The 25,232-nt window shown below is 39.6% G+C and overlaps 1 protein-coding gene across 1 annotated transcript in view; it reads right to left on the minus strand.

Annotated features, from left to right (window-relative positions):
* The window catches only part of CNTNAP2 (contactin associated protein 2), a 1,295,029-nt gene that overhangs the window by 164,479 nt on the left and 1,105,318 nt on the right, over positions 1-25,232 (minus strand). Inside the window, exons 17-18 of the mRNA XM_059729349.1 lie at positions 7,322-7,540; positions 5,207-5,443 (exon numbers count right to left, since the gene is read on the minus strand). Coding sequence (XP_059585332.1) covers positions 5,207-5,443; positions 7,322-7,540 — 456 coding nt within the window. The remainder of the gene's footprint in view (positions 1-5,206; positions 5,444-7,321; positions 7,541-25,232) is intronic.

Raw genomic sequence — 25,232 nt, forward strand, 5'->3', positions numbered from 1 at the left:
TCTAGCATTTGTGCTGCATAATCATGCCAGAGTTTGGTCCTCAATCTTTTTAATCCGCTATCAATGCAGCCACAGAGACAAAGATAAACACAGACAAATTAGTCTCTCAGAAATGCTGTTGTGGGGATGGGAGGACCATTGTGAAGGCCCCCTCCCTCAGAAAAATGAAAAAGAATATGCTTAAAAAAGGATAAAATAAGGTGAGAAAAGTCAGTGAGACTCAGATGTATTGCAGCCATTTCACTGAACAGTTCTGAACAGAAGAATGATAGCCAGTTGCACAACCAACAACAACAACAAACTGGCAATACTAATACTAATCAAAGTACATTTTGGCAACTTTGTCTTCCTACAGGGATAGTAATATGCAGATACCTACTGTGTCAATCACATGTACTGCCTACTGTTACTTAGACTGGAGACAGTACAATTTTTCTCCAGTCACTAATCAGTAATTCTCTAGATAAGTTTAATAAATAAAAATATCCTAACTGTGCATGACGAGCAGATACCCTGTGAAGCATTCAGTAGTTGCAGTCTCTTATGCCAATGGTATTTTATTAGCTTAGACTTTTCATATTACCCCTGTTGCCAGTCACCAAGTATAGTGGAATAGAAAAGTCTGGGATGTTGTGTATGTGAGCATGAGTGATGCTTATGAGTGGGTGTGAAAATTATACCATAAAGGAACAGGCTGGAGAGGGTTGGGAGCCTGTAGAGCCTGTTCCCTGCCCAGCTCCATGCTCACAGAAATTACATTTTCTGTGCAGTAAAGTGTCTCATGTAGACACGCCCAATGAATAGTATTTTGCTATTCCATTGGCTCTATTTGACATTAACTTGATTCTCATTGCTCAGGTCTATAGGTCTGTGGAAGGTTTACTCATGGTGAGAAACGTACCAGATATAGTCTCCTAGAACTAGTGTATTCACTTTTAGCTCTGGAGATTTGTACTCAAATCCTAGCTTAGCTACAAAGGGGAAAATGAGCTTGGTTGTCTCATCCCAGGTCCAATTTGCACATTACTAAACTACGTAACAATGCAGCATGATTTGCAGTCTCTGCCAAGGGAGATGTCAACTGGAACATGCAAATAGAAGTAATACATTTCTCTGTTCTCTACTGGCTCTAGCCAGTGCTGTCAGTTCCTTATTTTGATGTACAAAAAAAGACTCACACATTAAGAAAAGAAAACGTATTGCCATGTGTAAGTGATACTTCTTAAGAGCAGCTATGTATCTTAGGCCTGACAAAGGCACCAAATAATGTATTTGGCTGGGTGAAAAAAAGTGTACAATTAACTCTTACTTATGCATGCAATAATGACTGGGTAAGAGATCAATAAATGTGGATCTGCACATTGTAACTATAGTTAAAAGCACAAGTAATACAATGCTATTCAAGCTAGCTCCAAAATTCAACATTTGACCTAGCTAAAAAAAGGGATACTAGCTTCACAGAAATGGTCTTAAATCATTTGGATGTGCCAAAAGACAATTTCAATGAGAAATTTAGTCAAAATTCCAGATATGTGAAGTTTCTGGCCTGTTCTCTTGAAATTATGCCTGAAGCACAACATTTTGATATTTGATTACCTTACTCTTCATTACAGTTTACAGAGCATGCTTTGCAAATTTGCCAGTGTATCATTTCCTTGTCAAGTACTGTTTTTGTATTTTCTCTTTGCATCCAGTAGAGAACAAGTCTTGTTTCATGAAGTAGAAGCATACGGTAAAACACTCCTTGAGGTGTTATTAGAAACAAAAGGAAGGATCCAATTTACTGGAAAACATGGGGACTTTGGCAACATTTGCAAGATGTTCCAGTATTTCACTGGATTTACAAGGTCAAATGCAAGCTAAATTTACAATGTAAAACTCAATGGGCTGAAACTGAAGTGTTTTAGCGGTCTCATTACCAGCACTGGTTATTTCATGTTTTCACAGTTACCTTGATCATGGGATGTTTAAGAAGCTACTTGTTTTGCATCTAAACTTACCCTTAAGCTTTTTTTATTTGATGAATGTTTTAATGAAAAACCACTGTGAAGACACAAACACAAAACTAGATTTGAAGGAAGGAGATGCCCACTTCTCAAAAAAAGTCACATTTTAGTACTTACTAAAAAAAATGACAATAGTCAAATTACAAAAATCTGGAGATAGCTTGAAATAGTTTAGTTTATAAAATATGTTTGAGATTTCCTAAGCCTAGATCTAGTGTTCAAACAGAGAACTGACAATTAGCTAAGCAAGTTTTACACTCAGGATTGCTAGTGACTCACTCTGTGAATTGAGGCAAATCACTAAGGGGTATATTTCCAAAAAATCATTGTGATTTTGAATATCAAGCTTTGAATACCCAAACCTTGATTTCCTGATTCACATCTTCAAAGAATTAAGAGGAAATTGTGGGTGCTCAGTACTTTTTACAATATTTTGTAAAAATATTGGACTAAAAACAGGACCGGCAAAGACTGATGAAACCCAAAATTAGAGGTCCTTTTTAAAATTTTGACTTTTAAACTGTCTCTCTCAATCCCCCATAAAAATAAAGGGAATAATAATGTCTTCTAACATTTTTCAAACAATTTGACATCCAAAGATGAAGCGCTGTGTAAGCTTTTAGTACTCTTTCATATACTCTGCTTCTAATTAGGTTGTAAGTATATAGTATATCAGAGATAGGAAAATATTTCCTATTGATATAGAAAAATAATGTAACTATATTAATTATAATTTTTACTATGGCACTGTCTATGAACCAGATAAAAATGAGGTCCTGTTATTCTACGGAATGCACAACTTCCTTTATGATATTTCTATACACTGTTTAGTTAAAATTAGGACGTATAAAATATTTTGTTTAGCTCTAGCTTTGGGAGAAGCCTTGGGCTACTACTTATTCAATCTGTGGTTTACTCATTTGTAAAAGAAACAAGGGAGAGAGGTAGTTAGCAATGTTATTTTGAAGTTGGTCATCATGGCACCTTGGAGACTAACTCATTTAGGAAAGCATCAGCTTTTGTAGCTGAGAATCTACTTAATCAGATGGCATGACATCTGATGAAGAAGGATGTTGCCTATGAAGGTTTATGCCTTTCTGAATTAGTCTACAAGGTGCCATTGTGCTCTGACCTGTCCCTAAAAGAAACATGAAAAAATGTGACATGATTTGGTGAAACAGAATAATTTTTAAAAGCAAGTTCACTGGAACACAGCAGCATCTCTTTTCTGAAATCAATGCATATGATATTTAAGGGAATGGCATTGTTAAAAACAACCTCTATTTTCTTCTGAAGGAGCTCCCTCCAGGGATAACTCTGGTGGTCCTGGGTTAGTTTTAAAAGCACACTGCAACTCATCCTCCAACTTGTGGCAAATTATTTATGGCAGGTGTTTCATGTAGACTACAGATTAACTGAGGTAATCATATTCACATTCCCAAAAGTCTGCAGACTGAGTACAAATGCAGTTCTGGAAGTGATGGGTACCTTCCTGCAGTTTGTTTTTGAAGCCCCATAGCACAATGAAACGATGAATTTTGCACCCTTCCAATTTCTTGTTATGGAAGCACAGCAGAAACAAGTAACTAGAATAGCCCTGTAATCACATGCTTCCCTTCTGCTGAACAACAAATTGATAACAAAATCTATCAGAAATTCATCAGAATTGTCCAGGCAAAAGCAATCCACACACGGGCAGAAAAAAGGATCTACTTTGTCAGTCATTCTGCACAAAGAATAAGTTCTTATTGTATGAGGGAAGGGAGTGAGAGAGACTAGGGGTCAAATCCTGGGAGGGGAAAATACACCAGAAAATGAGTGAAGAGTTCCCCAGTCTGCCCTTTCTACTTTCAAATCAGTCCATTTATGCATGGTTGGAAAAGCTCAAACTCTTAATGCTTGAGGGCTGGCTTTGGAAGAAAGAAAAAGAACAGCTGTGAAGGATTTGGGAAACTGAATACTAAAAAAAAAGTACTTATTCCTTATAGTCTTTATGAACTACTTAAGGGAAATTTGATGGGTGGAGAACTGACCCTGCCTATAGGATCACTGGTAGTGTGTAATTTAAAAACAGAACACTATGATAGACAATTTATGAGACTTGAAGGCTCCCTTAGAATTATGAAAACCATTGAAAAGTGCAGTAAGTAATCTTAGCTGAAATTGCGATGTTAGCACCACATGAAGCAGCTTTTAGAAAGACTTAGGAAATAGAATAGGTGATTTTATTGCTTTCTATAACATAACATATAGTGAAAGAGGACTGTTTTGAGAGATTAGCATCTCAAGAATATTTGATGAAATCTGTGGCATTAGTTGCAAAGAAATATAGCAATGCCTTATGAAATTGTATGGAAACAAAAGAATGGCTATAAGATTTGCAAAATGTACAGTGGTTTGAGAAACTGCAGCTCTGAAAACTACTTACTTAATCACTGCTGATCAAAAAACCCACAGGAAACTGAAAAAAAAATCACCTGCAGTTTTTTTGCAATGTTTGGACAATAGCTGTAAAAACTGGTTGGTAGCTATATCCTGTAATAGAAATCTTCCTTAAAATTAAAAGCTGGTTAAAATTTTAAGTTTAATTAATATTGAAACCAGTTCAAATGCACTAGGTGAATGTGACATTTGCTTTTTTAGCCACTGTGCCCATTCAAAACACACTACTGTCTCTCTACATCTTGACTCAGGTTGTTTAACCTCTATGAAACTTCTGGATCTGTATAGCCAAAGCTCTGAGAGAGTTTTAATCTAAACATTGGCCTCCAATCTAAAAAAAGTCAAATTCAGGCCCTGTACTAAATATTTCATTGTTAGGAAAGTTCAGGCTAGTGCTTTCACCCCCTCACTTTAATTTAAATTAATAAACACTACCCTGTGCAAATAGGAACTTATTATTCAGCAGCTTAAGATAATAACTTGACTTTGCTGTGAAGTGTACAGAGAGTCTTAAGGTTTATTTTTTTCATGTACCTTTGGATTTAAATGGGGAACACACATTGCCACTAAAGAGGGGTCTAGAAATCCTTTAGAATGGATAATGGTGGATAACATTATACTTATAGGGAATACTAAGGGATACAACTATCTTATATTTAACAAAATATGACCAAACCTATCAGTTATTCTGTTGTGGGGTGTTTTTTTTTAGCCAAATTATTTCCAGGCAGTTTGATTTATCGCACTAGGGCTTTTACCTTTTATGCAAAATGGTCCGTCATATGCAGTACTGGAGCAGTCACATGAGTAGCCGTTGTACTTCTCAACACATTTGCCTCCATTCTCACAGTACATTCCATAGCTGGTGCAATGACCTGAGCAGCCAGGTTTCACCCCAGGAGTAACTTTTGCTCTCTCTTCCAAGTCCAGAGTCACCCCATTCATTCTTAAGGAGCGAATACATCCCAGAAATCCTCTTTGGCCTCCTGCAGCACCTGAGAGAGAATGCAAAATTATGAACAAGGAGTTAAATTACATTATATCTTTTGTACACAAAATAATCAGCACAGATGGAGATAAGGGAATTTGGGATTGTTTTTGTAAAGGCCTAAGATCCCTATTCATTAGGGAATCAACATCCAATAAAGGTAAGTTTTCAGGCCAGAACCTCCATTTGTGAAAACAGGAAGAGCTGTAAATAATGGGTTCAATGCTTTAATCTATTTTTGCATAGTCATGTTTATGTTGATATTGCTGGATACTACTAATGATGATAACAACCTCTTATAGCAAGCGCTACTGCTGACCAACAATTTGGGCCCAAGTGACCTTTCTCTAAGCACACACAGAGCAACATACTACAAGAGAGTCATGATTACATCTTAAGCTAGGCAATGTTTTTTTTGGTGAATAATTTGCTGAAAAAGAGCCTGAAACTGTTAATAAATTAGGCTGAATTTACCAAGTCGGCAATAAACTTTCAGGGCTGGAGTGACAAAAAACAGAAGCAAGTAGATATTGGCAGCGGACATTTACTGCTTGCAGACATAAAAAAAAAAAAAGGTGCTTTACTTTAAACTCTGTGCTCCTGTGCCGAGCCCAGCATATGCCCAGAAGAGGCAGCATGTTAGTTGGACCTGGCTTGCACAGCGCCTGTATAGTTTTATCCTATAGAACCAGGAACTGGGGAATGGACAGGGGCTTCCCCCCAGCTCTGGTTCAATTCCCCAGTTCCTGGTTCGATCCCCCAGCTCCCTGATCATTCCCCCCAGCACCCATGGCTTCTCCCAGGGCTGCTGGCTCAAGCCACGGCTTGTCTGGCTGCTCCCCTGGTTACCCCTCTACTGGGGTGAGGCAGGCAGTGATGGCAGCCCCAGGAGAAGCCTCAGGGGCTTTGGGGGGAATGATTGGGAGCTGGGGGATCGAACCAGGAGCTGGGGGGAATGACAGGGGGCTGGGGGAAGGAACAGAGGCTTCCCCCCAGCTCCCAGGAGAAGTAGGAAAGTACTTCTTTGTTCATCATTTCATGCAATACAAATTCCATTTAATGACACTCACCATGCCTCTACTCCAGAGTCCTGTGGATGCTAACAGCTACAGAAGCACAAGTGTTGCTAGAACACACTCCTCTCCATACCCAAAATATAGTTAAAGGCCATGTGTAGATGAAATGAGGGGCATGTGTGCACGGCACTTAAAAGCAGGCTAAGTGCTTTTGTACCGCTTTAATGGTGTCGGTGTTTGCATGTATCAGTGGCATATTGCACATTAATTACTGCTGTAGGAAATTTGGTGGTGTAATGCGTCTTAAATGACTTGGGGTGCAGCAGCTCAGGGGCACTGCAAGAAGCCTTGCAGGCAGCCTGGCACCAGCCTGGGAAGGCAGGTTCTGTCCAAGAAAAGCGACAAGCCTGATCTATTATTTTTTTCCCTCTTGGAGCCTGCTTTCCTACATGAGCTGCAGTAGGGCCCAGTGCTTCCCTCCACAGCTGCGGTGCCCCCCAGGACCGCCTGAGCCAGGTGCCTGTGGGCCGCCGCTGCCACAGAGGGAAGCACCAGCCCCCCCTGCAGCCCAGGGACTGCTCAGCCTGCCAGCAGCTTGGCCTTCCCTCCCTGACGCCGGAGAGGCAGGTAAGTGTGGGGTGCACACATGACACTGGGGTTTAAAAGGCCCTAAATTGAAGCGGTGTTTTTTTTAAATCCCACCGCTTCAATTTAGGGCCCCTGTTTCATCTACACATGCCTAAAGTTAGTAACATCTGAAAGCAAGCCGGCTAACTCAATATGGTAGATTTGTGACTGCCATGGAAGGCATATGACATGGCTGGAATGGAGTAGCTGAAAAATCAGGCCCTGTTTTCTTTGCTTCTTACCAACATATAACTGGCTGTATAGTTCCAATCGTGTATGGCCTTCTGTGGGTGCCTTCCGGATCTCCTGAGGCAGCTGATCTACTTGCAGACTGGCTTGTTTGACATTCCTCTCAGCATTGACTCGATGCCATTGGTCATCACTGAGTGGGTTGGGAGATCTGACCACAATTTCCACTGGGCCATTTCCAACATCAAATGAAAAGGACACTTCAGTAGTAGCTGAAATAAACAGTGAAAAAAAAAAATCCATCAGGTTTCAGAAGCATGTTCATAGACAGAGCTTATTTTTTTTTAACAAAAGTATTCCTTAGTCATCAGCCTTTGGTTCCCTCTCCCCTAGCCCCAAGAGAATCTGAGTTCATTCAATACTCCCTTACTTTGAAACAATCCAAATATACACACATTTATGGAAGATATACTTAACTCTGTGGAAGATTTCTATAGAATTTGACAGAAATGAAAGCAATCTAGTTCTATAAAATGTAATAACATTCTTTAGAGATTACTTTAAAAGTATTAAAGCTTGTTAGACATGGATTCTTTATTCCATTAAAAAAAGAAAAATGAAAAAAATGTGCTTTAGACAACACATTCATCAGAAAATTTTAATTTTTAATCAATCACTCAACCTTTTGGTTTAGAATTTTCCAATGAAAAATTAAACTTTTTTGGGGAAGCAATTTCCATAAAAACTGTTGTGTGGATTAACTTTTTTATGGAAATAACTTGTGAAAGCATATTCTGACCACATATGATATAGATTGGGCTATGCAAAACAGCACTGTTTTGTTTCAACTTCCATTTCACCATTTCAAAGAGACAGTGTTTCATTTTGTTGTTTCTTTCGAAGCACTGTTCTGTTTTGTTTCGTTGAAACTGTTTCGAGGTTTTGCCCATAGGCTATAATGGGGAATCATGAAAATGCCTAAAACTTTGGCATTTCTTGCCTGATTCAGATGAAAATTGCAGGGATGGTAGCCCCTTCTGAGCGAACAAAGACTGCCAAGTTTCAAGGAGGTAAGTGCAGAGGGTTCTGGGAAACTGCATCTCAAACAGTTGAAAGGAAAACTTAAATCACTTGCTGGCAGCGGCAGCCTCCTTTCATCCTGTGCACAGATCTGGGGGCCCACACACCCAGGGAGGGCTGCGGAGCTGTGCCAGATTCCTCCTGGGGGCGTGGATCCCTGGATCTGTGTGCAGGATGACAGCAGGCTGTTGCTGCTGGCTGGGACTGGCGCTGAAGCCAAGCAAGCCTGACTTCGAAACTCAAAATGTTTCAAAACTTTCAAATCATTTTGAGTGTCCTTGTTTCATTTTGAAGCCTTTTGTTTTATTTCAGTTTCACTGTTTTGAGCTCAAAATGCATCAAAACAGCTTCAAAATGAAGCACCTGGTGAAATTTTGCACAGCCCTAATATAGAGGGCTATAGAGAGAGCTAGATATATAGAGCTAGATAGAGAGAGATAGATATGGATAAAAGCTAGTTGTGAATCATGTCCTTTCTATAGATTTTTCCCCCAAAAACCATCTTATACATCTCTTAGGCAGAGTTATAGATTTCAATTAAATTATACTGTATAGTTAAAAAATGTACAGAGACTTTATAAATGTATTTTACACTCAGTAGACTATTTCTACCAGTTGTTGCTCAACAAGTCATATGATTAGTACTTACCACTAAGGGGACCAAAGTGATTAATGGTGCACAGATTTTTTTATTCTTCTTAGAAATATGATCCTGAATTTCCTGCTTTGATTTATCTAAAGTATCTTTAGCCTGCAGAATTATTATAGGATGGCAGAAAACCAGTCCAAAGTTTTGTCAGAAAATGGATTACTACTGATGATATTCACAAAGGAAGACTTAACCTATATGTAAGGACAACTTAGCCTTCCATCTGTTTCATTTTTCTTGGGTATAAAGAAACTGTGGAGGCACATTCTGGCAGCTGTCTCATCCTTTTGAAAGATGTTATTATGCACCATAGTATACAACTATGAGCATCCTAGTAGAGTTGTGTCACTGATGTCGTGTGTATTTCATGTCCAGGCTGAGAGAGGCTTTCAAAACTGTACTCACCCAGACTGAGAAATTGCTAATAAAATATTGTCACTATCATCTCAATAAAAGACAGGAAACTAGATTTTGTGCATGAGCTAGTACATTTTCATGATACTTTTTCAAGACTGAATTAAACAGTAGCCATTTTTGCCTTTATTCTAAAAGGTGACTTTCCTAAAAAGGAATGCTTTTTAAAAGGAAATTTACTGTACAGGCAATACTTCTTGGTTTTGTTTCTCTCCCTTTCTTTTTTCCCCACAAAAGAAATAAAGTTAAAGGAAAATTAAATAGGCGATTAAGTACTGAAATAGCTCCAGTTCCCAGCTACTTATAATACCGTTTCCTCTTTTGAATGAAATGATTCTCATTGCATTTCAGCTCAGATGGAACTCTTATTCACTCCACTAGACTGAAAATCTCTATGGGCCATGACTTGGCTACACAGAGGTAAAGGTGATGTTGTCTCACACCTTCTAGTTTCAGGGGTTTTGCCAACAAGATTAGGGCAAATCAGAAGTAAGAACAAAACCCAGAGGGTGCATCTACATGATATACTTAAGGCACAGTAGCCTAAAACTGCAGTAGCGTGCTGGTCAAAAGAAGTGCTCATACGCTACTGTGCAGTGTTATTAGGCTACTGCATAGTAAGTGTCACAAAAATACTATGCGCCAGCGCTGTTACTGGACAGTTAGTTAGTACTTCATTAAGCAAGTACTAAACTAAATGCACAGTAACTACTGTGCATTAATGAATGTGTAGACGTGCCCAGCAAGTGGTTAATACACAAGAAGCGTTCAAGCTTGTCTTGAATTGTGGGTAGCTATGTTTCCAATGTGCCTGCTTTGAAGGAGTGCTTCACCCCTCTGCACTGTCTCATCTTATTTAATTACTTCCCAAAAGCTGTTTGTCTGCAATGCTGTAGGAGTAAGAATGGTGTGGTAGGGTTTACCTTATTCTTAGCTACTCATTGGTATTTCTGACATTGCTAGTAGGTGCCTAGTGAAATGCTCTCTGACATTCCCTCATCAACCCTAGCATAAAAGCCTCTAAAAGAACAATGCTGGGTTGATTGCTCTTGGTCTTCTGGGTGAAATCAGCTGTCATTTAAAAAAAAAAGATAATTATAAAGAGAAGGAGAGTGAGTTGAGGTGGGAATGATGATAATATTTCAGTAAGAAGGACCTTGATTGTACAGCTTAGCTTTATTCATAGATTTAGATCAAGGTCTGTAGGGCAGCCTGATAAATTTCTTCCGCAGGAAAATTCATACTTATCACTGAAAAAAATATTGACTAGGACTTTTAAGCATGTACATGCATGGATAAAATTTGCAGGGATTAGTCCTAGATTTTTACTATTTCACCTTCTAACTTGAAAGGAACAAAAAGAAACCTCTCACAAAAGGGGGCTTCTCATTACTTTGGTTTTTTAAAGCAAAAGAGGAATTAAAACAAGGGAACTGCACAATCTATGTACTAGGTGGGTACACCCCCAAAACAGACTGAAAACAGCATGGCATAAGACAGTGGAGCTTATATATGTGTTGGGTTGCTGCCCTAAGAAAACATGATGTATAGCAACATATTCTTTAAGAATGGGATAAAGTCTTTTACAAACGTCCAGCAACTTTTATAGCTGTTTTTTACATGTAAAGTAGCACTTTTTGTTTTAACAGATATCTGATCCCACATTCCTTGTGTATTCAGCTACTGGGATATTAGCATAGATGAACATTAAATTTATTCCGAAGTTCTGCAGGACTACTCATTTAAAAAGCAACAACTAATTTTATTATTTGAAAAAAAGGCTCCCTTTTAATTCTCCTTATAACTAAGACATGGATCTTTGACAGTATGTATCACTACATATTTATTGGAGACACTGAGGCCTGCATTAACACCTGTTTTTTACCCTTTTGTCCCTTGAGCAGGTATGTATAATTAATCCTGGACCTGCTTCTCTCTTCAACAGTCTTCTCAGGATTTAGATAATTTTCAGCAGCTTGTTCAGAAGGCACATATACAACCAAAAAAGAAAAATGTCCTTTTCACCACCCTTAAAAGATACCAGCAGCATATGATTCAATTTCAATGATGTTCAGATAAAACCATTCAGTAACTTAGATATCCTTGACCTTTGTTCAAAAGTGGAAAGGATACAAGTTTCACTGTCTGGAAGATTCCCTATTTCGTGACAACTAGATGTCCTTCTAGCAGATCAGCTTTAATCAAACACAAGCTATTGGGTTGAATACAGTCAGTAATGGTTTGAAAGTCTATGGCCTTTGTAATACAGCAGGTTAAATTAAATAACTGAATTGTTCCTTCTGGCCTTAAAAAATCTCTCTATCAGTGAGATTTCCACTTTGTGTTCCAGTTTTCATGTCACTATTCTTCCAACTTATCTCTGCTGAGAACTGTCTGCTAGAGTTCTTGGCTTGATGATATTTTCTATAAGAAAACTGACAGCAGGAAGAGAGATGCTGACAGGCGGATGATGCTCATAAGGATGCCACATAGGAGAATGTGGGTCAGGTAGGGGAGAAAGGAGGTTGAAATTCTCTGATTACTCTGATATCCCACATGCTGTAGTCTCTCCTGCTTCTCACTACCCTGATTCTCCCTGGCACTCTGTGTGCAAAGTATTTACAGATTTTTCTACATTGTAAGATGATTTAAGTCAATTGGAACTGGGTGCCTAATTTATTGAGGTGATTTGACAATCCTGCTTTTAAAAACACCTTGTTAACCTTAAATAGAAAGAGTATGACTTCAATTAGCTGGCTGTAATTCAGGAATAATTATAAATATAAAAGAAACATATGCTGATGCTATCCAGACCTCTGAGATGACACTTGCTATCTTTCCTGCTCCTTGTTTGTATTATTTAGTGAATAATTTGAAAACATTCCATGTCTGACATAAAATCTTCATCAAAATGGAATGAGAGCTTGTGGTAGAGGTGATATATTGTATTAGACCAACTAGATATTTGCAAAAAAAAGTTTTTATTTCCAAGTTTTTCGGCACACACACCATTCTTCAGGTACAGGAGAATGCAAAGATTGTAACATTTCTCCTAGGTGGAAATTAAAATTCATATTTCACAGGACAGCTGAAGGTGTTGTAAGATCTCCTGGTTGGAAAAGTTCATCGTATGCCGATTAGGCTCAGATAAAAGTTAGAGCAGTCTATTTACCCTGAAGTTGTCTCTTTTTTAAAAAGAAAAATCTGCCTTTAGATACTCTATGAAAGTTAAGTTCCAAATAGATGTGTAATCTAATATAGATTTCAGCTCAGAAATTGAGAAAGATGATATTATTTTATGTACAGACAGTCAAATGCAAACATAGGAAAACAGGTTTTTTAGTCTAACTAAAAATAAGGCTGTAGTAAAGACATTTGTAATTTCAAACAAAATGCCTGAAGTTTATGAGGTATGTTTTTTTTAATCTTATTTGTTCAGATAACATCTTCAGAATGCATTTCTCTGTAACCTTTTCATTTAGAAATTTTGAAAGGATTTTACAACATAACAAACTAGCCAGAAGGGGAAAAAAAAGAACAAATAAAAAATCTGCAAATTCAATACAAAGATAATGTTGCCTTCTCACTCATTTTTTGAAACTCATTTGCTCACTGTTTGAGTTGGACCCTGAGGGCCACTGATTTTTTTTTGTGTGTATGCAGTATCTACATCTGAATACTGTAAACTTGCAGTAAAATTACTTTGAGAATGGACTGGGAATTTGATCTATTAAAAGATGTTGCCCCTGTGCAACGAGGGCTGCTCTGTACTTTATGAATACATGTGTATGTTGTCACATTGCTTGAAAGATAAGTCTGTCTTCTATAAAAGCCACTTTGGTATAGGTTTAAAAGATGCAATTTTAACGTATTATTGTCCCCCTTTAAAGGCACTCCACTTGTTTCTTTCTAGAAAGTTGTTCCATTTAGAATGCTGATTCCTACTATTGGACCAATTGTTCGCATAAGGACTAGCCCTTCAGTCTACTGGAACCCAACCTGAACATTTGGATCAATTTGAACGATAAATTCAATATGCTAAAATCCTTTCCCTCAGCAGCTATGTTTTGCTAAGACTGTTTCAAATGTATCTTAAACACTAAGCTGCCTGATTGAATAAGCACCCAATTTCTTGTTCCTTTGCTATCCTCTACACTTGATAAGAATTCTGCTGCCATAGTACGCTTTTCTGTCTTGAGCCCTTGAAGTGTTCTTAATCTGTGGTTCTGTTCTTAGATATGTGATGCATTCTGGGGCACTGCATGATGTTGAAGCATAGCATAGGGAGACTCAGGACAAAGATGGTAGGGAGCAGATGGGAACAAGTGAAAAACATTAAGGAAGTGTCAATGGATTTAAGAGTAAGGTGGAAAGGGCCAATGGATTTGTGAGTGGAAAAAAAAAGGTAGAACAAACTGTTCAGTTATTGCTATGAGATGAGGAAAGTAGCATTTTAACTCTATTTTTGACACCATATAGAGCCTAAGTCATTAAGTATAGGCATAACACACTCTCCCCAACCACCCCCCCAGTAATTTCAGTGAGAGATGAGGGAGCCCAGGCTGCAGTCCCATCAGTTTGCTGACAACACTCAACTCTGTTTCAGTCTTACCTGAATGTCATTTTGTTGAATGTTTGACTGTGTGTGGATGAAACTAAGGTAATACTGGTAGTTTGCAGGAAAGTAATGGAAAATATGGTAAAGGTTCTCTCTGTCCCTCATGCTGATGTTGTAACAAATGGCATTCAGTACCAGAGCGTGCAATAGAAGGATATATTAGATCCAAGAGCCTCTAGCAATGCTCTTTTCTGTCTCCATTCAGCTAGATCAGGGCTGTCTAACTTCAGCATGGCTGGACCTGCAGGCAACATCTACATGTAGTCTGTGGGCTGTATACCACATGGACCAAATGTTGCAGGGGTGCTATCCTGGGTATTCCCCCTGCCCTGCTGAATGTGCCAGTGGCACCCAGGCTCCCTGCCTCTGCTCTCTGTCTATGGATCCCCATCCCATATGACTTCTGTCACTCTATGACATGGTACGCCTCTGGGGTTGGCCATGGTGCTTCTTGGTGTCTCAGCTATCCCTGTTTCACCTAATTCTTGCCCAGTTTTCCCCAAGCTACCACCTTACTTCACCTGCCACACCTTGATGGAAAGTTATTCTAAAGCTATGGAGACTGCCCCCTTGGACCAGGATGAATCCTTAGGTGCCTTCAATCCTTTTGGTGCTACTTTCTGTTTTTCTCTCTCTTTATATTAGGTTGATTGCCTCACAGGTTATCTATTCCATCATTCCATGGGCCCTCATCTTGGTCATGTAGTGAACCTCAATTCTACCAGCTATGGCCTGCTTGTGCCTTAGGGGCATCAATTCTGGCCTCCAGCTTCCTCTCACACCCATGTCATGGCTTGTTTTTTATTCACTGGAATTTCTTGCTCAGATTCTATTTTCTGCCCACTCAGGCTCTGGAGCTTCTACCCAGGCCTCAGCCTAAGCCCTTTCCTCTGGTTTGGGGTCTCAGCTCCTTGGCTTCAGGCATCTTCACTCCTCTGTTCCTTGCAGGGGCTCCAGCTGAAGAGTGCCCAGGCACACCATGGTATGGCCTTCAAGCCACTCCTATAGTTATTCCCAAGCCAACCGTCAAACTCAGTATACTCTTAACCAAAAGCTCTATCTCAACATATACCCTGCTGGGGGAACAGGAATAAGCCCCAAGAAAACCTCTAACCCATCCAAGCATGCTCACCCACTGAAAGGGAGACTTTTCTGCCCACGACAGCAGACCTTCCTGCTCCTGTGGCTCTCTCCTCATGCTGGGCCAAAGCTTACCCCCTCTGCCAGAGAGCTCCTTCCTCCCCAGCACTCCAGGCCAGAGTGCTCCTTCCTTCCTGGAGTCATCTTATATGTTGCCCTTGCTGATCAGTTGATCCCTGACTCAGTGTTCTTCTACAGATTCAATGTTCTTCTATTATCTCTTTTTATCCCTCATTTACCTCCAGCCATCTCTGCTAGGTGCAGGCTCATACCAGGGATCATTTCCCTCCCCGCTGCTCCCATCAGCAGCTATGCAGCAAGGATAGGGCCTGTGAGCCACATGCTGGCCCACATAGATACCCAGGCCCACTAGTTGGACAGCCCACAAGTTACCAGCTGGACAGCCCTAGGCTAGAAGATTCCTGTTGTTTCTTTTAGATTTCCCACAGGGATCCAAGAGAAAGGAAAGTAGGTAAGGATTACTAATGGGATCCAGGCATCTGGCATCTCAGGAATTCAATGGGCCCTAAGTGAAGCTAAACCTTAAAACCACACAGAAACTCATGCTAGTGCAGAATGCAGCATCCCACTTGATTAGGTGGTGGTGCATCATTGTCTGAGCATATAGAATCTGGGTCATAGGCTGTGTACAGATTTTGATGTGGGATTTAAATGCCATAAATGTTCTGATATGACTGTGTAGAGATTCTGTTTCTCTCTCTCAAGCATGGCTGGCCTGGTGCACCATCTACAAGCTCTCCATCACTAGGAGAACTGGCAACCTCCAATGGCAGCTGCTGTATGGGGCCCTGGCCCCAGACACTTTTGTCCACCACTTAGATCCAGCAGTGTCAGTGGTCTAACCTTTCTGCAAGAAGGAGATGGAGGAGACTCCTTTCCATACCTTCCTGGACTGCTCCTGGCTGAAGCCACTCTTTTGTTTCCCTCAGCATCCTCTTCGGTATGCTTGATTTGCACTTCATCAAGACTGTGTGCATCTTTTCTTTTCCCTACTGAGCAGCCAAGGGGAGTGTGATCTGCTTTGCCAATTTCTTGGTGGGCCAGACCAAGATGGTGACTCTGAAAAGCTGTAGAAACTGGCTCCAATGCTGCCCCCCAACTCTTTTGCTTCCTGAGCTGGGCACATGTTACATTTGAATTTGGACACCTCACCTTGCAGCAAAACATGGGTCAGTTTGTGCTGTGTTGGGCCATTAAGGGGGCCCTCTGCAAGGTGGAAGACAGCTGGTCCTATGTTTGTAACCTCATAAGGGAACAAAGAAACTGGACCTTTTCAGCCTCCGCAAGAGAAGGTTGAGAGGCGACCTTGTAGCTGCCTATAAGTTAATCACGGGGGCACAGAAGGGAATTGGTGAGGATTTATTCACCAAGGCGCCCCCGGGGGTTACAAGAAACAATGGCCACAAGCTAGCAGAGAGCAGATTTAGACTGGACATTAGGAAGAACTTCTTCACAGTTCAAGTGGCCAAGGTCTGGAACGGGCTCCCAAGGGAGGTGGTGCTGTCCCCTACCCTGGGGGTCTTCAAGAGGAGGTTAGATGAGTATCTAGCTGGGGTCATCTAGACCCAGCACTCTTTCCTGCTTATGCAGGGGGTTGGACTCGATGATCTATTGAGGTCCCTTCCGACCCTAACATCTATGAATCTATGAAAGGGACATGCAGGAAGCAGTTTCAATCTCTGGTGACATGGTGTTTTTTATTGCTAACAAGCAAGTCGTGCTGAGCTCCTGGGAGGGCCACATACTTCTGCACTAAATAAATAAATTAATGTTTTGAAAACATCATCGACATTAAACATAATTTTCCCCAATATATTAGTGGCAATACCTTTTCTTAAACTTCATGGTATATTTATCAGCACTTCCTGCAGCCTGCTTTGCACAGAATTCAGATAAAAGTCCATATCTTGCTTTTTAAAGTACATGCTGAATTAATGGAATGGAGTTGCTGTGTGTGGAGTCTTTTCCTAGAGTATTCAGTCACAGTCACAGCCACTTTATTTTAACACTACCAGTATCAGCATGGGCCACTTACTGTTGTTGACTTCCACTCAGTAAGGGGTAGGAAGCTACATCTAGAAAGGAATCTTATTCATTAGGCCTAGGTACAGACATTCAAAAAGCCCAAGGCAGAATTGTTAGCCGTTTTCTGTATGCAGCATAGTTTAAGATTAGTAGATGCACCATTTTTCTTTCCAGATATAACTTGTTTCTGCCTGAGTGCCACTGTATTACCTCTTTTCCACTAATGTACATTACTGTAAGCACTCTGTAGATTATATTGGGCCTTGAAACCCCCTGAGAGGGAGGGCAGGGCAGAGTCATAATCCCCCTCTGCCCCCAAGCAGTCGAGCATCTGTGCAAATTGGCATCATGGCCTTGTCTTCTTCCTGTACCTCTGGAGCAAACTACAACTGGTAGAAAGGGGTTCCTGCATTTTACAGGGGGCAGAGAATGGCTCCTGGTGTTACTAGTCAAATATGGGATGAGCATGGTAGTGGATGGGATCCATGCTTCTTGCCAACTTAACCTTGTATGGGTATCAACAAATTATACACGATTTGCTGGCAATATACTGAGAAGGGAATAAGTACAGGATAGCTAAAGGGGGAAAGGAACACAGAATTTAATGAAATGCCTTTACTTACAAACAGGGAGCATATGTGTTTTGGACCAGTTTACAGAAGAATTTATTTTGTCATTCTTTAATAACAACAGCAACAATAGCAATAACAACAACAATAACAACAACAACATAAAAAAGCAAAGCACTCGATTAAACAGTTCTGCATAGTGGATTAGCTGTATATTCCAGTTGGAAGCTAATATTGCTCCAGGTGACAAAAAATATTACATTTTAATGAAAGCACTAATTTTTCTCATTATCTAGCTATGCAAAGGCCAGCATACCCTCAAAAAGAAATAGTTATATTTATTGTTATTTATTATCAGGTACTTAAATTATGCCAACTGTAAGCAAGGTACATGGAAAAGAGGATCTCTGAAAAAAGTGTATTTAATAATATAGTTAACAAAATGTTTAGCTCACATAGCTCTTTTTATCCATATGCCTCAAAACAATTTCTGAAAAAGATAAATCCCTGTATTACGTGGTGGGAAATTGAAACAAAGATTTCTCTAAGATCACATAGAGGGTCAGAGTACAGTGTGGAACAGAACTCTGGTTCATCACTTCCAAGCCAAATCACCATCCTGACACCCATTCAACTATCCTTTAGTACATACTTGATTGTTTGGAAAGAAGAAAAGGTGATACCCTTAATGCTTTTGTTGCCTAACAGTTTTTAAATTATGACAGCAACTTCTGTCTCCTCAGTAAAAGATAATTTAGTTTTAGTGCGATGTGAACTATAGTCAAGGCACAAAGTTGAACAGGATTAGCGTGCTCCTATCAGCCATCTCTTTTCTATCAGCACTAATAGGATACGTGATTATGGCATACTTCATGGTATTTAGCTAACTGAAGCACTCTACTTGTCATCTCCACATCATGTTTGCCGAATTCAAAAAGAAGATGTCAAGGTGATGTGCAAGCGCTAGAACGCTGTGCCTCCAAGGGTTTTGTTTAATTAGTAGCTATTGTTTGGTAGATGCAAGGTTGTTTAAAAGGGGTGTTAATGCCCTTGAGATGAAATCACCATTAGAGCTGTGTGAATAATTACTGAAACTATATTTTTTAAGAGGACAGGTCAAGCCTTGTTTGGATTTTGTGAAATTGCTATGACATGGGAGCAATGACTTGTACATTAAACACTCAGACTTGTGAAATAGCTGCCAAAGGTATAGGTGATACTCATGCCTAAAAGCATGTGAGAGAATAATTCTGGCACACAACTAGAAAGTAGGCACCAGAGGTGCTTCCAACTTCCTTGGTGAGTTCGGGAAAGATGGCACTTTCAGAAGCCTTTTTACTGTTCTTTGGTGTCATCTGTTAGTGATACTTAGAGTGCAGGTTCTGCTGAAGCCTGTGAACAAAATGCTTAAAGGGTCCTGGGAATTAGAAACCTGAATATCCTTAAAGTCAGGGTTTAACACCAGATTTTGGCTTCACAGATTTTTCTTCTGCCTGATCATTTATTTTTTCCCATATGCAAGGGGTGTTTTATAAACAACTGTTCACTGATTCATATGGTTGCACAGGAGGTCTCCATCAGTCATTAGAGCCTTGTGCCAGATACTTACTGAATGCAAACAAAGAACAACAAAAAAGAAATTCATAGAGAACTGAAGTACTGGCTCTTTTTCAAGTTGTCTGGTTATGTAGGGGTATGTATAATGGGGGGGCTGTTAATCATGCACCTGTTTTTGGATAAATGTAAATTAAGATGCTGTACTTAGAAAAATAGATCTGTGATGATTTATTGCAGTGACCATCCAGTGGAGACCTCAAAAATGAGGAGCCAAATATGCAAGTATTCACTCCTTGATATCTCCTATCTCTTTGCCCTTTAATGGCACATCTATTAAGCTAGTGTCTATAGCTATAGCGTGGGCTGCAAAGGATTGTCATGGATGGCTGTTAGAATTGACATGCATGAGGCAAAATGGATGTTCTGATTACAATAATCAGAGGTGGATATTACTCATTAAAGGCTGCAGGGAGGAGAAAAGGGGGAGGTATCCAGTACCTTCTGAGTGTTGAATGTTAGAGACAAGAAGATTTCTAAAGTATTTTGCTTCACTATATGCATGATTCTCATGAAATGAAAAACCAGCAGGAGGCTCATTCCTGATTTCAGCTGTAGCAATTGAAAAAAAATGGGAGTAAGAACAAGAATTTATGATTGTACAGAACAATTGCTGTTGAGAATTTATATTAATAGAGAGCTGTCTTCAGAGCACTAGCAAGGAGACGGAATACTTTGCTGTGCTTCAGTTTCTATTTTATAAACACAGTAAAGAGGCTGAGATCAATGTGATACAAAAATGATAAATTATGTAAAACAGTTCAATGACACTTTTGTTGGAGTCATTGCTTTTATGGCTTTCTTCAGTTATCTATCTAATCGCAAGTGTTTTCAAATTCCCCCTCTCCCCCAAATGTTGGCTACTCTCTTCTAAATAAAGATTTTTTTCTTTACATTTGTTGAGGAAATGTGGTATTTGTGTAAAATGCCAGCTTGAATTCTCTAGAGAATGAACATTTATTCTGTTTGTTCTCAAAGGAGGTAAGGCATGATGTTTTGGGGAGTGTTTAATAAAGATGATTTAAATAACTGATTTCCATCAGGTTTTACATCACCTTTGCTTGCTTTAAGTATTTATGTTGTGGTTAAGATCTGTAAAACTCATTCGAAAATTTTTGCTATTGCAACCTCATATGAACCTTTATAAGTAACAGAATTAGAAATGATCTTTAAAAAAAAAATTACTGGTGCAATAGCTTATTTTAATTTAACAAACCTGCTGGGGGAGGGGCAGGGGAGAGAGGGAAATAGCTTCTGATCCTGCAAGCACTTATTCAGATAAGTAATTTTATTCACATGAATAGTTCTATTGACTTCAATTAAGTTAAGCATCCCAGATAGAATTGTATTCTTTATTAAAAACTTCTCTCCTTTTATTAAAGCTTCTTTCTTAGTGGCATAAAATCTTTGTCGCTTCAAAACAAAATTGCCTCGGTGTGTAAACAATGGAATATAATTTAGACTTTCAATACCCCAGCAAAATAATTGTGAACTTTTAAATGCAAAGCCTAAACTTTCCAAAATGGTGGTCCAAAGTTAGGTTTCTAGGTACATATTTAGGCATCTAAGGTTGGGATTTTCAAAAGCACTACATGACCTAGGAGCACAATCCCCATTGGCTTCAAGCAGTAAGACCTGAGGGAAGAGCATGGTCAAATCAGAACGGTTCAACTTCCTTGACAGGTCTGACTTTTAGATACAGGAAAGTGGTGTTGGAAGCTGATATAGCACAGACTATTTCTTTACAGTAGGAGTTTGAGTTTGTGTTATTCTCAGAACAAGACTAGTAATGAAGTCCTTCTCCCTTTGTACTCCAATATAAATGAACGTTTTAAGTGTGAAACTCCACTCTAGTAAATAAGTACTTAATATAAAATACTTAAATATTCAGCGGAGCTGGCAGTTGAACCCACGTCTCTTCCTTTTCATGTGTATATCCTAACCACCAGGGTTCGAATTATACTTAGAATTTTACTTAGAATTATACCTGGTGGGGGGTCTGCGGCGGTGGCAGCTAGAAGGAGCCACTGCCGCTGCCGCCACATGGGCTACTTAGAAAGGCACAGTGTGTGTGTGTGTGTGGGGAGGAGTTCTCTTCTTTTACAGCTGGGGGAGGGGGAGGGGGGGGGGCTCAGCCCCAACAAGCTCCCCCATTATTTGAACTCTGCTAACCACTAGCTTATATAACCTTGCTCATTCTTTCACTGTCTCCCTGGCCTGAATATTAATCATTCACTGCAAAGTAGAAGCGATTCATAGATTGTAAGGCCAGAAGGGACCTCGGAAGATCATCGGGTCCCGCCCACTGCACCAGGGAGGATTGATGACATCTTATCCCAGAATATCCTACAGTCTGATAGTGAGAGCATTCACAACAGTGTGGGGGCTTCAGGTTCACATCTCCTCAAGGGGAGGAGGAATTTACTTTGGATTTCTCCTATATCCTACTCAAGTATAATAAAACACTGGACTATTGGAGTCATCTAAACCCAGCACTCTTTCCTGCTTATGCAGGGAGTCAGACTAGATGATCTATTGAGGTCCCTTCTGACCCTAACATCTATGAATCAATCTATGAATCTATGAAAAAAAAAACTATCACTTTCTCTTCCAGTTGCATATTCATCCAGTTGGCATGTTCTGAGAACACCTACCAGATGAGGCCCTAGCAGGATGCTTAATTTGTGGAACCTGATGGGTATAGACCCTTGTGGTGTTTTACTTATTTATTTTTTAGCTTGCACTGTAATTATTTTAGTTGTCTTAGGTTGTTTTTAACTTAATCCAAATTATTGCAAGTGAGGTTAAGGGAAATGATTTATAAAATGAACAGAATCAAAGAACAGAATGTTCTAGGAAAGGCTAGGTGAGTTTTAAGGACATCTAGATCTAGAACAGTGGCAAGGTAAATTTGTTCCAACTTGATCACAACATGACACAAGGACATATCCTTTCTGACCATAATTTCTGTTTATAATCAAGTAATTTTGTAAGTCTTATTTGAGAAAGAGGATAAAAAGAGGGTCAGTGCTGTAGAATGTGTTCTTCCTCTGCATTTTGCAGATGTTTACAGATGTAATGTCTCTTAGAACTTTGTCTGCAAGATCTTTGTCTCCGAGATATTGCTGATAGGCTGGCCACCTGTTATGAACATTTAGGAGCCAAAGAGTTAGTGAATCTAAGCTTTAAGACTGCTTATTTATGTTACACTGATGACAAGTAGATTGTAGGGAAAGATCTAGATAATATTCTTGTTTTGTATTATCTGTATTGGCTTATCCTTTGTTTGCCAGCAATATTCACATTTGGAAATTTTTTTTTAAGTTTGCTTTTGCATACACTCGTTTGAAGCACGTCCTTTGGTGAGCTGCCAAAAGCCACCCTAAGGGCCCTAGCTTTCTTCTAGGGGTCAACACAAATATCCATCAACCTTGCTGCACAGTAGAGTCAGGACTAAGGCCTTTCCGCATATGCCCAAAAGCAAATCTTTAGGTGTACAAGAACTTTGGGGTCAAAACATTACAAGTAGACAGTATGCACTTCCCTTTTCTAAATTCTCCCTGGGCTCAGTTGTACTTGTCAAAACAACAGACAAACAGACGTAGTTGGGGACACATCTCCTCATGGGCTTTGTGAAGCAAAGCAAAACAAAACACTAGCAGCAGGGAACCTTGTTACTTGCAATTGAAAGTGGTGCCAATGGCACACTAATTCCTAAGAGAAGGAGAAAGTTTATACATATATAAATATTGCCTTCATTTTACTTTTATTAATGGAAAAATACTTAAATCATAAAAAACAGCAAGTGTGAAATATATTTTGCAAAGGATGATCATGCCAGACTAAACCAGTATCTTTCTTTGGTTAATACCTCTGCTTTTCTAGACAAGGAAAAAAGCTAATTTATCTGAAACTCAGTAAAGCATTTATGGTAATGCCACATGGGAAATAGTAATTGTTACAGTTATGAAGTTGGTAAGGAACAGATTTGTACTGAAAGGTGACCTGGTATGTGGGAGTTTACTAGCCAAGATTCAAGGCTAATATTTTAATTACTTTGGATAAAAAACAGGAATATGCTAATGAAAATAGCAGAAGACACCAAGTTGGGTGGAACTGCCAACCACAGAAGGATCAGAATATCATACAGAAAGAATTAAATGATCTTGAGGACTGGAATAATAGCAGTCTGGAATGTTTTGTAACGTTCTGGTCACCCATGTTAAAAAAAAAAAAAGATGATTTCAAACTAGAGGAAACATAGAGAAGGGCTAGTAGGCTGATCTGGGATTGCAGAGTCTATCTTACAAATAGATACTATAATAGCTTGGTTTATTTAGCCAAGCAAAAGAAGGCTAGAAAGAGAATATGATTTCTCTCTGGAAATACCTTGGGAAAAGGTAAACACCAGAGAGGACGAAGAGCTAGTTCAGTTAAAGGACAGACAATGTCAGCACAAGAACAAATGAGTAGCTTTAAGCTGGCAAATGAATAACGGTAAGGTGGAAATTAGTAGAAGGTTCCCAACACAGTAGGGGAGTGAGCTTCAGGTATGGCTTTCCAACAGGAATAGTGGGGAGAAAAATTCCTAACTCGTTTTAAGCTAGGGCTTGATAAGTTTATGAGTGCTATTGAATGATACGGTGATAGAAGAAAACTGGACTTGAGCCAAAAGACCACATCCAGTCCTATGTATTATGTTCCTATTTGGTACAGGGAGTGGGATTTTTTGTGACTAATATTGGCTCACATTAGAAAGCTTATTAAACTCTTGGATTAGATTGAAGTGACAAAGGAAAAAAGCCTGTAGTGAGAAAGTTATGGTATTTCTAAAACCTGTTTGTCATGTGTTAGATTGTTGCAGTGCAATATGATTTGAAGTTAAAAAGAACTCTATTAATGTTTTAGCAAGTAGCATCACTTGTACATCCTAAGATACACCTGCTTTGTGCTGTACTGATGGCATAAAGTGGCTCTAAAACTGGCATACTAAGTCAAAGGAAGAATCAATCAGGATCTCAAGGCAGAAAACAATGTGTGACCATGGTGTTTCTATGTCCAGAGAAACAGTGAATGCCACACTGACATACTGGTAGAGCTACATAGAACAGCCTATATCTTGCCACAATAGCCAGAGTGGCAAATGCATCTCTACAGTGCCTTAAAATTGCACTGGAGAGTGCCACAGTGAGCGTAGTATCTTCTCAGTGTGCCTTACCTCTCAGAGGTATGCCTATATTCCTGTATTTACTTGAATCCAAGATGAGCCCCTCATGGTAGCTCATGGAAGGCATGGTAGCCCCTGCTGAGGTCGTGAAGCCTGCCAGCTTTCAAGGAGATAGGTGCAGGGGTTTCTGGGAAACTACACCTCAAACTGTTCAAAGCAAAACTTGTGTCACTTGTGAAGTGTGAAGGCACAGAGGAAGCTCATTTCAAATAATGCTTTTTTTATGCTGTTTTTCCATCCCTCCCCCAGAGCACTGGGATTGGAAGGGATCTCAGGGAAGGATCACAGTCACTGGCCAGCTACACATGTCAGTATCAGAGCAGTCCTTCCCCCCCTCTTCCCTCTCCCTCTCCTTAGTTTCTCTTTAGCTGCAAGCAAGCCCAGCTTTGAAACTCAAAACATTTTGAAATGTTTTGACTGCCCTCATTTCATTTCGAGGCTGTTTTTAACCCTTTTGTTTTGTTTTGATTTCACTGTTTTAAGCTCAAAATGAATTGAAACAGCGTCGAAATGAAACAGCCAGTGAAATTTCCCACAGCCCTAGTAAAAATGCTCCATACAGAGGCAGTCATGTACATACTTGAAGTTCACTCCCCTACTGGACTGG

Source organism: Alligator mississippiensis, chromosome 5 (assembly GCF_030867095.1).
Source record: "Alligator mississippiensis isolate rAllMis1 chromosome 5, rAllMis1, whole genome shotgun sequence".
NCBI classification, from domain to species: Eukaryota; Metazoa; Chordata; order Crocodylia; family Alligatoridae; genus Alligator; species Alligator mississippiensis.